Source organism: Manacus candei, unplaced genomic scaffold (genome assembly GCF_025592945.1).
Source record: "Manacus candei isolate 608988 ecotype Guabito, Panama unplaced genomic scaffold, ASM2559294v1 h1tg000050l, whole genome shotgun sequence".
Classification (NCBI taxonomy): domain Eukaryota; kingdom Metazoa; phylum Chordata; class Aves; order Passeriformes; family Pipridae; genus Manacus; species Manacus candei.
The window spans coordinates 7,391,737-7,404,115 of record NW_026138098.1 but is presented as its reverse complement, the minus strand read 5'-3'; the positions used below and the strand labels follow the sequence as shown (position 1 = coordinate 7,404,115).

Genomic DNA, 12,379 nt, shown 5'->3' with positions numbered 1-12,379 from the left:
ATATTGCTGCACAGCACTGTGTGAATTAATCTGAGATGGAAAAATGGCAATTTCCATTCTTCTTCACTGTTTACAGGAAGTGTACTTATGTTGTACTCCTTGTTTCCAAAAGCAGAGGAGTCAATAATTTGTGCCAGGATCAATAACTCAATTAAAAGGAATTTAAGGACGGGAGAGACACAACTGCTCCTCACAGGAGAACAGCAGTGTGGTGCCACTGCCTGCTGTGGACTGGAAAGGGGAACACAGAGGAGGAAGGAGGAAGGGACTCACCTTCTGGCTGGGCATTTGCACCTGCAGAGCCAGGAGCTCCTACGTGCACAAAGGAGCTGGAACCTCCAGTGCCCACAGGAGTATAATGTCCCCAGTGACAACACATTTTTATAGCAGTTGACTGTAACGCTGAAATACACTGTAGCACTGCATTAATGATCGCATCTCCCACTCTACATGGGACAAATTCTGTTTCCTGAAGATGCCAACTGAGCAAAGGATTGGCGATTTCCATGTTCATCTCCAATTTTCCTTTCAGAAGCGGTGCTACGAACTGCCATGGTGGACATCTCACTGCCTCCCCTGTCCTGGGTTAGCACTGCTCTCTCTGAAGTTGGGTTCACGTTGGACTCTGCAATTCCTGTGGCATTGCACCTGAACATTTGAATCAGACACTTCCTGAACTAGAAAGGTGAAAAAACAGGAGATCAATCAAAACACATGAGAAATTCTAAAACAGTTCTATAAATCAGTCTGTGTGTTAGCTAAAACTCTTAGAAATTCTCTCATGAATCAGTTGGGAATATAAAGAAATAACCCTATAAAATATATTTGCCCATGCCACCACGGAGAACTCTAAACCTGAGAACTAATGATGTTCTCAAAAGACCCAAACTTTTTCCCTCTTCTGATTGTAACTAACCACACCTAATGGACAGAACTGGTCATTTCTCCAGACTCAAGAGTTGCTTTCATACACTAAATCCCAGCAATTCAAAGGTGGTTTGTCTGTTGTTTGCATCCACACTCAGGGGAAGAGCAGCATCTGCCCCGCACTGGGAGACCAGGGTGCTATCCACAGCATGAGAGACAAGCAATAGCTGTCTGACTGAATAAATAAATGTATTCACCACTTCTTATTCAGCAGTCACTTAACTATTTTTCTTCTCTTTGCTTACATGCTTATACTCTGCTTGATGGCACCACTCTCAGTAGCTTCATTGCCTGCAGAAATCTGTGCATGTTTGTTATCATGGTTGTTACCACTCTGAGCACACAGCACTCCAGCCCAGCCCCAAGGCAGTTCCTTTTCTCTGCATCTGCATCTGATCCTCTGCCCTCCTTCCGGAGAAGAAAGCTCCCTGTCCACGGGCACATGCAATGCTTCTACCCCACTGCACATACAACCACAAATGCAGCATTTCCCTGACACAAATTTCAAGCTTTGAAAACTTCCACCCCGCCTCAAAATCAACTTCTTGGTGTTGAATTCCTGAAGAGTTATTGAAATACACTGGGACAGTCTTAGAACAGAATTTTCATACAGAAAACCAACTGATGTTCACTAAGGGCTGATTTTCCTCTATAATATCTAAACCTAATAATTATTAACACTTATATTTTAATAATGCACAGAGGCTTATGCTATCTTACGGCAGGCAGATTATTTTTTTTTGTTCTAAATGCTGGATGTTGTAATGCTTGTTAACTAACACATAGGCAGGCAGAAATAGTTCTCTATAAAGCAAGATAAAATAGCAAAATATGAGTGTTAAAGACACTTTGAGAGCATACAGTACCTGTTTGTTCATAAAGACATAAATAATTGGATTATAAACAGTAGCTGTTTTGGAAAAGAAAGCTAGGATTGCTGCCAGACAAGGATCCAGCTCGATGGAGGGGTCTGCAGTGACGAGGATGGAAAAGGTGGCGTATGGCATCCAGCAGATCAGAAAGGCAATGATCATAACAACCACCATTCTGGTCACTTGTCTTTCAGGTCTCCTGGCAGTTCTGAGCCTGCCTTGAGTTTCTGACACCTTTAAAGAAGAGATAAAAGATTCTGTCTAAAAACTGATAAGGAATCACGTACTGGTGCTTTATCTTCCAAACAAAGGCATACTGCCAAAACAACTTACCTCTGTGCTAAACTGTTAATTTGATCTTTTCCTGAAAATTAATTTCTTTCTCAACTTTGCAGTTGCAGTGAAAGCCCCTATTGGCTCTGTAAAGCTGGTGTCACCAGGACTGAGAGACTGGCAGACTTCACTAAGACAGAACTGTGCCACTCAGGACCAAGTCTGCATTGTGGTAACCATGGGACAATGGCAGCCAAAATCTGGGAAAGGGGATGGTTGGGAACACCAAGACACCAGTTCTGGTGCCTGGGCCTCTCTCTGTTCACTGTAGTCAGATTTTTGAAAACGAGTTTAGCTGTGAGATATGGCCATATGGTAATTCATTATAGATTTACAGATTATGTTGCAGGTATTGGCTTTTCAGAGCCAAAGGCCAGGACTTGCGTAAGCCAGATGGTCACAACTACATCACCTGTGATGTGGCCCCCTGAGGGCACCCTTGTTCCCTGGCTGTGCCATCCACCAGGTCACTGAGCTGCGAGGGAAGTGTGAAACACACAACTTACCCAGAAGTGTGATTTTTTAAATAATACTGCTATTCTTTCTGGATAGCAGAGAGAGGAGTGAGAAAGACAGCCCAGTGAGATCACACCAGAGTGGCTCCAGGCCATGCTGGCACACACTATGTGGCACTGACCAGCCTTCCAGAAGACATCATGACCCAACTCAAATGGCAAAATGGGTCGTTCATGACGTTTGCTGTGACTGATGGTGCCTCCCTTGCTCCTCATCTCACCTGCTTTTTCACTTGCAGACTTTTAAGAGGCAGGAAATGGTCCTTTCTGTGCACCTCCTAAAGCATCTGATTAACAGATCAGCCACTGCTCTGGCAGTCCCATGACAGCACTAGATGCAAGTGGTCTCACTGTCCTTCACACCCCCTCTGTTGGGGTAATGTCCCAGGCAACCCCATGGGTTCCTCTCCCAGGAACATCCTCCTGGAGGTGGCCCTGTGTCCCCCCTGGGTCCTCAGGGACAGCCCTGTGTCCCCAGCAGGAGTAGGAGCTTGAGGTGGCTGCTCTGGGCTGTCCCTCTTCCCCCACATTGAGCTGGCCCCCTGTGCTCCCCCTTCATCCCATTTCCTCTGCAGGTAGGGCAGGACAGGTGAAATAAAATACTAATAGAAATTCTGGATATTCAGAATAACAGAACCATAGTTTTACAAATTCTCTTAAGAGAGCCTGAGTCCTCAGCAATGATTTTCTTCAGACATCTCCACATCCTGCTTTTCAGGGCCCCACTCCCTGGCAGGCACCAGCTGTCCCCCCTGCCATCCACATCCCACCTGTTTTGTTTAATTCTGAAATCAACCTCTCCCAGTCATTCAGCCTTCTCTCCCCTGAAAGAATCCGTGAGGAAACCAAGAAAAATCCTTTCAGAAGAATCAAAGTGTCACCCAAAGTTCCCTTCTGTTTCATTTTACTTAGAAAGAACAACATTCAAAATAAATACAATTTGACTATCCCAAATACTTTCAAAACATCAGAAATTGAAGAAATTCACTGAATTTATTACTGAAGCAATAAGGCAAGGCAGCTTTGCAGTAAATAGAAATATTAATATTGTCCTAAAATACTGTCCCAAAATCCAATTCCAGATAGGAATTTTCCTATTCTATTGTCTTCTTTTTCACTTTTTGCAGCTTCTTCTTTGAATCAGGTGAACACAACCATTAAATAAAATTCAAAAGCATTTCTCAAGCCTTTAAAATATTTCTGGATAATCTATTATTTTATTTACTAAACAGCACTGCATTATTTACAAATGCTACATCTCACTGCATATAATTGTTACAAGCCAGTAGCCAGCACTCTTAAAATTTACAACTGAGTCATTTTAAGCTACATTCTGATTTGCCTGGTTTGAGTCTTGAGAAATGTCACTGAATTGAAGTATAATTGTGAATAAACCAACACTGGGTAATTCAGTTTCTTTATTTATGAGGCAGACATTCTTTCATTTGTATGATGTTTGACTAATAGATGACTAATAAGTGATGCAAACTGCACACTTTGAAAAACCACTTCTAACCATGGCATGTATTTCTGTTTGTAGGGATAATTATTTAACAATAACTGAGTGTGTTTGCTGACTGCAACCCCGATCTGCTTATGTCTGATCTTTATAGAAAGTCAAACTTAAAAATTCCAAACATTTGCGTACATGAACATTTTAAAAGTTTACTTATAAGTGCTTCTTCTTACCTTTTTTAGCTTCTGCACCAGTTTTCCGTAGGATACCAAAATCACTAATAAAGGCACTATAAAACAGGTGGTGAAGAACACAATAATGTATGCATGGTCAGCATAAGTTCCTGAGTACCTGTATAAAATACAAAATACATTGTGTATGTATTACTAATATGTGGTGTTACTATTTTCTTGATGTAGTAATTTTGCTCTTCAAAACTGCCTCTAATATTTTTGTCAACTGCTTTTATTCCAAGTGCCCCTTTGCAACTCTAGCTGCATCACCAGATGGAGCCCTGGGCCATTTCCCTGCCCGAAACTAGGACAGGATCCTGTGGCCACAGGTCAGTCCCACAGAACTGTGGGGTCCATCAGGTGGGAAGGGACATGTAGTCCAATCTCCTGTTCCAAGTGGAGCCAGCTATGGGGTCAGACCAGCTTGCTCAGGGCTTTGTCTGCTCTTCTGAAAAAATCTGTCTCTTTGTCCTCTTTGACTCCTGACAAAAAGCACAAGGTATTGGGTGGTTATTTCCATTAGAGCTGGAAGCTCCTCCCTTTAGAAATTTTTGTTTTAAAAGCCGTTCACGGAAAATTTTTCTCGTTTCTATCACAACTTTCTTTGCATCCGTTTTTTGCAGAGATGTTTAAACCTTTCCTTTAAATTCCTGCCCCCGAGGCCTCCTCAGCTGCAAGTCTCATTTCTTTACCACACCGTGCGAGAGTGGCCTTACCAGTTAAGCTCACAAGTGGTTCCAATCTGACTGGTGGTGTAACTGCTCCAGCCCATTGTTGGTGGAATGGTCCAAATGAAGGAGAAGGCCCACACAGACACAATCCCCAGGGCTGCATGTCTCCCCTCCAGGCGCAGGTTTCCCAAGGGGCGGCAGATCACGATGTACCGTTCGAAGGCCAACAGAGCGAGAGACCAGAGAGCAACAATGCCTGCAACGAGGAAACAGCACCAAAATTGAGCAGATTCACTGAAGTGCCAACATCATCCCAAATGACAGAATCACAGACTTGCTTGGGTAGAAAGGTATCTCTGGGGGGTCACCATCCCCTCTCCCCACTCAAGCATGGTTCACGTACCAGGTGGTGCAGGACCAAGTCCAGCTGGATTCTGAATATCTCCAGAGATGGAGATTCCACAACCACTCTGGGCAGCTGGTTTCAGTGTCTGACCCCCCACCACATTAGACACCTTTTCTATTGACTCAAGTTATGAAAGGATGTGCAACTTATGCGCTTTATTCTAATATTAACTAAGAGCATAAGAATTTCATATTTGTGTAGTTTGTCAGTCTACAGTATAACAGCTACAAAACCAAGCAGCTAATTGGGCCAGTCAAGTGACTGTGACTTTCATTTTTCATTTGGTTCTACTCTGAAAAACTGCAAATTATGTGTACCATCCAAATTAACCAATTAAGATATATCTTCAAAAGGCTATCTTTGCAAAAAATGTCATATTTCAGACTGTCATAAAACTCAAACCTACAGAGAGCTGCCCACAACATCAAATTATCAGTTTATTAGGCACATATCACCTGGTTGGCCACCAAAATCTTGAAATAGCCTCATCTTTCTCCACAGGACATGGCTTACGTGCCACAAACTGATTTGCTAACACTGTCCCTCACTGACATTCTCTCTGTGTAGCTCCAACAGGTGGAGAACAGCTGTGGGGCTCCTTTTCAGGCTGAGGATCAACACTGAGTGGGATTTAGGGCAGTGAGGAGCATTACTGGCTGTCTTTATGCAGCTTCAGAAACAGGGGCAGGAGGCAGGAACGAGTGTCTGTCTCAAGTAAGTAGATGTCCCACTTTAAACTTATTTCCTATTTATTCTGCAGAGCTGTATTTACACAGGGAACTACATGGTGATGACTCTTCCTTTTAGAGTACTTCTAATACTTTTTTGTAGTTAGTGAACAAAGCAGTGAAAAATAAATCACAAAAAGCTGGAGGTGTGCAGAGTAGCTGTTACAGGTGTGTCTCTGCTCCTCAGAACCACTACAGGGTAGGGAATATAAGAGGTTTCTGTGCCCTGAGATTTTCCACAGTTTATGGGCAGCCACTGACTCTTTTTCTCTCTCTCTTATTCACCCATATATGCACACACCTAAATACAATTATTGAAAATAGTTATGCATAGGGATTTTTTTTCCTGAAATTGTTTTTCTACAAACCCCACAACACTGTCATTCTATTGGCAAGCTTTTCTGCATTATATGAAACACATTCAATGATCAGTATACATGGGACAGGCCAGGTATATGACAGAGAGAGAGAGAGGTTTTTCACTTGCACATGTGTTCCAGTACAGGCTATCTGGGGAAAGCACCACTGAATTCAAAGGCATGCAAAGGCAGTGACTTGGGGAGCTGCAGTAAAATACATCGAAGGAAGCTGGAGGAAAAGAACACACAACTACAAACACAATCAAGCTTACCAAAAAATGTGACAGCAAATCCTTCCAGTACACAAGCCCAGTATCCCATATAAAAATAACCTTTTAGATTTGTTAGAAAGCTGATGGTGCCACCAGTCAGTGAGACCAGGAAATCAGCCACAGACAAATTGACTACAACATAATTGACAGGTTGTCTCAATTGCTTGAACTTAAAAGTTACCAGGATTACAGCCAGGTTCTCAGCAAGCGACAGGGAGGTCACCACCAACATTACTGCTGCCAGAAGCCTGAAGTGCCAGGGCTGGATGGAGTCCAAGGGACGACGGAAGGGATCCCAGCTGGCAGGACCAGAGGAACTGGGCAAGAGCGACTCATTTTCAAATGCTCTAAGTGCATCCATTTTTTCTCTGAGTAGCAAAAATAATATTATATTATAATGTATTATATGTAAATAACATTCAGGATTAAAAGGAGAAGTTTGCTGTGTCCAACAGAAGTGTGAGTAAACTCTCCCTGCTTCTGCTTTCCAGCAATAGTCCAGGAAAAAAAGTTTTCGTTGGAAGAAAGTTTAGTGCTGCAGAGTGAATGCGGGGATTAGCAAGAACATTTCTCAGAGCAACTTCTGCCCCTCTCTGCCCATCGTCTCCTCTCCTGCCTCCTCCCACTGCGGCTGTGCCTTTATCTGTGGTAGAACCCAGCTGTGGAAGCTGCAGGTTTCCTCCTCCTGCAGGACCAGCAGCGCTGAAATACCCTCAGCTCAGCTCTGCTCCGCTCCGGGGGGGAAACGCAGTGTTTGCTTGGCAGCCTCTCACACCTTCAGCACCGTAAAAATGCAGCTTTTTTTTTAGTCAGTACGAGGGTGGAGCGACCTCCCCACACCCAGCGAAGGAGGGAGGCAAGGGGGAGGCTCCCACCTGAATGGTTTTCTTGAGAGAGGGCAGCCCTGGAGAGATGAACGCTGCAAACCACAGTACAGAACCCTGCCCGCAGCTCAGGCTGGCTTAGAGCTCCCAAATGAGGGTTCTCTGTTATTCTGTGGAATTTCAGCTTCTATCAAGACCTTACTGACATCTTTCCTGATGAAGGCATAAGGATTATAACTGCAGTTTTGGTACTAAAATCTCAAAGAAGCACAGCAACACTTTAAAGATAGAGTTGGTAACTATGTTAAAAGAAGTACAGCTTGACAACTGACACCAGGAAAATTAAGTCATATATTTCTGATAAAAATGACTGGATATATCTGAACCCTAACATAATCACCAGCAGTCAGGGTTACTTGTGTCCAGTTCCCAAGATAGGTAGCACAGTCCCTGCACTCTCATGAGGCATAACACTGTGACAGATATTCCAGTACTCCTGTACAGCGCTGCCAGTAATTATTCCAAAAATTAAGAAGGATACCTCAAAAATATAGCAATTATTCAACTGTGTTGTAAGTGAGATAATTCCTGGGGACAGTAATTGCTAATCAGATCCTCAGAGTTTTAACCAGAATCAAAAATATAAAAGCAATCCAGTTCCTGTCTTGGAGAGTTCACAGTTTGGACATAAACAATGTACAATACACGAATAAACGAACAGTGAGAGTAACAATGAGTAACATCTACCTGTTCATGCAGTCTCCTGACTTCAGATTTGCTTTGGTTTGTACATAAACCACTTTGTTAACACAGGCTAAAATCTTTCAGCATACAAGAAAAGAATCTTAAGGGTTTCTGGACGCTGGCAAGAAAGAGTTATGCATCTGAAAATTTTGAAGTAAAAAACCCAAAAACCTCCTACTTACCATAACCAAAATAGCAAAGATATTTTTTAATGGTTGGTAACTGAAAAGGAAAGAGATGATGCTTAAGCACATCAAATCCAGCAACAAAATTACTCACAACATTGAGAGTAACAGCCTGAACATCCAAGATCCAATGCAAAAAATGATCAGTAAAGTCAGCTTTTCTAGTTGCTCAGGGTGTATCATCAAAGCATTTTTTTCTAGGGATTCAGTGTGTGTGAGTGTCTGTACAAAAATGACTCAGATGCTGGCACCTGGTTTTCAAAACTGATTTCATACGTTTCTTTTTTTGTTTGTTTTTCAGCTGCAGCTTTATTTTCTCACAGTTACTGAAAACTAGCAATTGAACATTTGAAGTCTGTTCTCAGAAAACACTGAACGATTACAATGGAAAAATCTTGTCCTGCCCTTTCAAGTGACTTGGAGGAATTATTTTGCCTTCTTGCTCATTAAAAGAACGGGAGGGGAGATTTCCTTTTGCCCAAAGGTAAAAGCTGTGTACAAAAGAGGCGTTCTACACTTCAAAAGATACCAGCACAGCTGCAGGAACTTCAGTAACCAGCAATATATAACAAAGCTGGTATCTGAACAAAACATGTTCTATTAACTATGAATAAGAAACTAATGCCAATTTCAGCAAAAAACCCCAAAAGCATACTGAGCACCAGAAAAGGAAACAATTTGTTAGCAGACTGTATTTACTCAAGGCATGTTAACAATGTCTTGCAGTTTGACACCTCATCTGAGCAGGTAAGACTCTGTTTACTTTATGATAACACAGTTCTTTCCAAAGCCCAGTTAAACTCAGTTCCTTGAGGACTGCACAAAAGCAGTTCAGCAAAAGGCAATGCTTTCATACTGTTACTGATTCTGGCTGAAATTATTTTGCTGTTACTATGAATGGTTTTCCACAGGTTTTTGAGTTTTTCACCCAGTTGCTTTCACATGATACTAATATGTTAACACAGCAGTAAAAGAAATCGTTTTAACAACAAGCAAAAAGGTCTACAGGTATTGAAGAGACAGTGTCATTTTAATGAGCAAAAAATCTCTTCAGTGGTTTGTTTTCCCTCAGAATTTGCATATTCCCCAAAAGCTCAGTGTGAATTGTTATCCCGTATATTCACTGGATGGTACGACTTGGAAAAAACCCCAGTTCACATGATATTTCTTATTTAAGAGGATTTTTCTATTATGAAACCCTCAATCAAAGGAAAGAGGACTCAATCATGCAAGAAATCCTACTGTCTTGAAGATGATCATGGACATGAGAATCTTCGGTCTTAAAAACCATTATTTTGAGAAGTTTGTTATTAGACATATCAAACACATTTTCTTTGTACTGCAGTCCCTGAAGACAATATATGGCATTTGCCCTAAACTTGGCATTAGACTGAGACCAAATCTTTGAAGAAACTAAGGTCAGAATAAAATCTGCAGCTTTTGATTTGTCATTGTATTTATGTTTAGTGTAACTATGATAATTGAAACACTGTAACTGTGACTATGAAATGGGCATCCTGTGCGTGATTAGTTTCATCGGGGCCTAAAAGTCAGAATTCAAGTGGACTCACCCTCATCTGTAGAGTAAGTGGTTTTCAAGAGTGATTGTAAGTAGAAGTGTTTCTAGATCTTTTTTTCTCTACCCCCACTGTCAGACAGTGCAGGATGGAGGCATTTAGGGACAGTCTTGGCTGGGAATGATGAGTTGTGGAGAGTAGATTTGTACTAACATGAGCACCTCTTCCAAAAATTAATCTGTCCCCATCCTTGGTGCAGCAGGAATCAGTCCTTTCTGTGCCCTTGGGAGAACTCAAACTGGCTCTGCACTGAACAATTAACCTACAGCAGCAAGGGGAAACCTCTGCACACAAAGACAGCAGAGCAAAAATTAAGACAAACCCCTCTGCACATTGAGAATCCATTCTGTCACCAACAATCACATAACAGAATTTTTTATTCAAATAATACAAAACTGTGTGACATAACCCTGAAGCATCACCAAGCTTGGGTCCCACAGCCCAAAAATAACTGCTTATTACCTTACCTGTTTGAAGATAACACGTGCCCCAGTGTCAGAAGAATGTGCAAGAAAACGCTCAAGGTTTTTTAAAGAAAGTCTTCACTTTGGGGTTCACAGTAATGTTTCCTTACAAGCTGCAATGACTAATGGACATCAGAGTTTTTGAAAATGAGTTATGCCTGCACTACTTAATTTTCTAACATGTATTTTTTACATAAAAGCTTTGTTTGGTGTTAAATGAGAAGTGCCGCAAAGTGGATGAGGAGGAGCAGCTGCTCCTGAAAGAAGGAAGGAACCAGAAGGCAGCAAAAATATTTCACAGTTTTCAAACAGCTCAGTACAATGAGGAGACTTCTCCCCCTTACCTTCTCAGCTGAGGCATTATTAGGGAAGAACCTGGAAAAAAATCTCAGAAAGGTGAAACTGAAAAACATATGAAGCACGAGAAATGTCGGCCCTGTCACAGTCCTCTGCCAGCAGTGTCTGGCTCTGTGCATGGAACAATCGCCCAAGGTGACACTGCCCTGAGAAACTTGTGCCTGCTCTTCAGATAAAAAGTCAGGGGTAGCTGGTGTGATGCCAGCCCTGCCACTGCTGTGTATCCTGATGCTACCACATGTGGCAGGTTTCATCACACACACCTCAGGTGTTGCTCGGGCTCTTCCTTATGACTTTCACATTTTATGTACAGTGTATTCCTCCTGACTGCTCCTGAATAAACACACCTTTTACTTCTTGCTTCAGTTAACCCACCTCTTTAGTGACAGTGGGACTGCAAGTGATCTCTGGAACTTCAAAGGACATCACTCATTTCGGATTTTCACTGGCTAAGGGCATGCAGATCATTTTTCTCTTCAGCCACCTTCCTCTGCTTTCACTTGTGTTTGCTGGTAGGACCCTCAAGCACCAAACCTTTTTACACCAAGACACTTCAGTTTAACTGCTGACAACTCTTTAAAGACCTGTCCCCAGGCCTTTTTCACTTATTATTCACCTTTTGTAAATCTACAGCTTTGTCTTTTTCTGCAACGTTTATATGCAGTGACCTGTACTGGGAGATTTTCAGAGGGAGATTTTCAAAGGCACTATGGTGAGAGAATGACCCCAGAAAACCTGAATACATAGTATGGAATCAGGTGAAGCAACAGTACAGAAGTAAGGATTACTGTCATAATTCATTTGGCTAATTGGATGTCAAATAAGCAAAAATTAATGCCAGCAAGCAAAAAAATGAGGCATTGGTCAGCTGGCTTGTGAGAGGATATAGAGTGTATATTAGATTATGTAAAAGTGAAGTTAAGCCTCATGATTTTACATACAGAGAATACACGTGAAAAAAAAAGTTCCATTGCATGCTGATACAGTATCACAGGAAAAGTGTTTGCTAGTATTGTATGTGTAAAAATCTTCCAGGGATAAAACTTCCTAGACATTTATTTCATTCAATAACACTTGCTGTGAAACATGGAGCATATCCTAAAGCTCTTCTGGAGCTGACTAAAGGATGCAGGACCCTTCTATCGCTGCGTCTTCACCTTCATATTTCCTCTTCTCAGCTACCATTCTCTAGAGTTCTGTGAAGGGGTTTGGATCTCTCATTTCTATCAGGGCCTGCCACTATGTCAACAACTATTTGTTCAAGGAAAGCTGGGGTTTCATGTTTAGCAATCACGGAAGGATGACTCTGGCTATTGCCCTCCTGGCAAAAGGTCTCAGAGTTTGGTTCTGTTGTGCTTTTGTGATTATGCTCTCTCCACATTTTCCCTGTGATTTTTACAAGTGTATTGTTTGTTATTGGTTTTAGTTTATTTCTGTATTTAATCCCATAAATAAT

At 41.9% G+C, this 12,379-nt stretch overlaps 1 protein-coding gene across 1 annotated transcript; it reads right to left on the bottom strand.

The window, feature by feature from the left end:
* On the bottom strand, positions 1-7,133 carry LOC127477182 (opsin-VA-like). Its single transcript, XM_051801203.1, has 5 exons — positions 6,773-7,133; positions 5,053-5,263; positions 4,337-4,454; positions 1,794-2,033; positions 1-677 (listed from the first exon to the last, which is right to left on the bottom strand). The coding sequence occupies exons 1-5, from the start codon at positions 7,131-7,133 to the stop codon at positions 447-449; spliced, it is 1,161 nt and encodes a 386-aa protein (XP_051657163.1). The 3' UTR covers positions 1-446.
* Between the last annotated feature and the right edge of the window lie 5,246 nt (positions 7,134-12,379).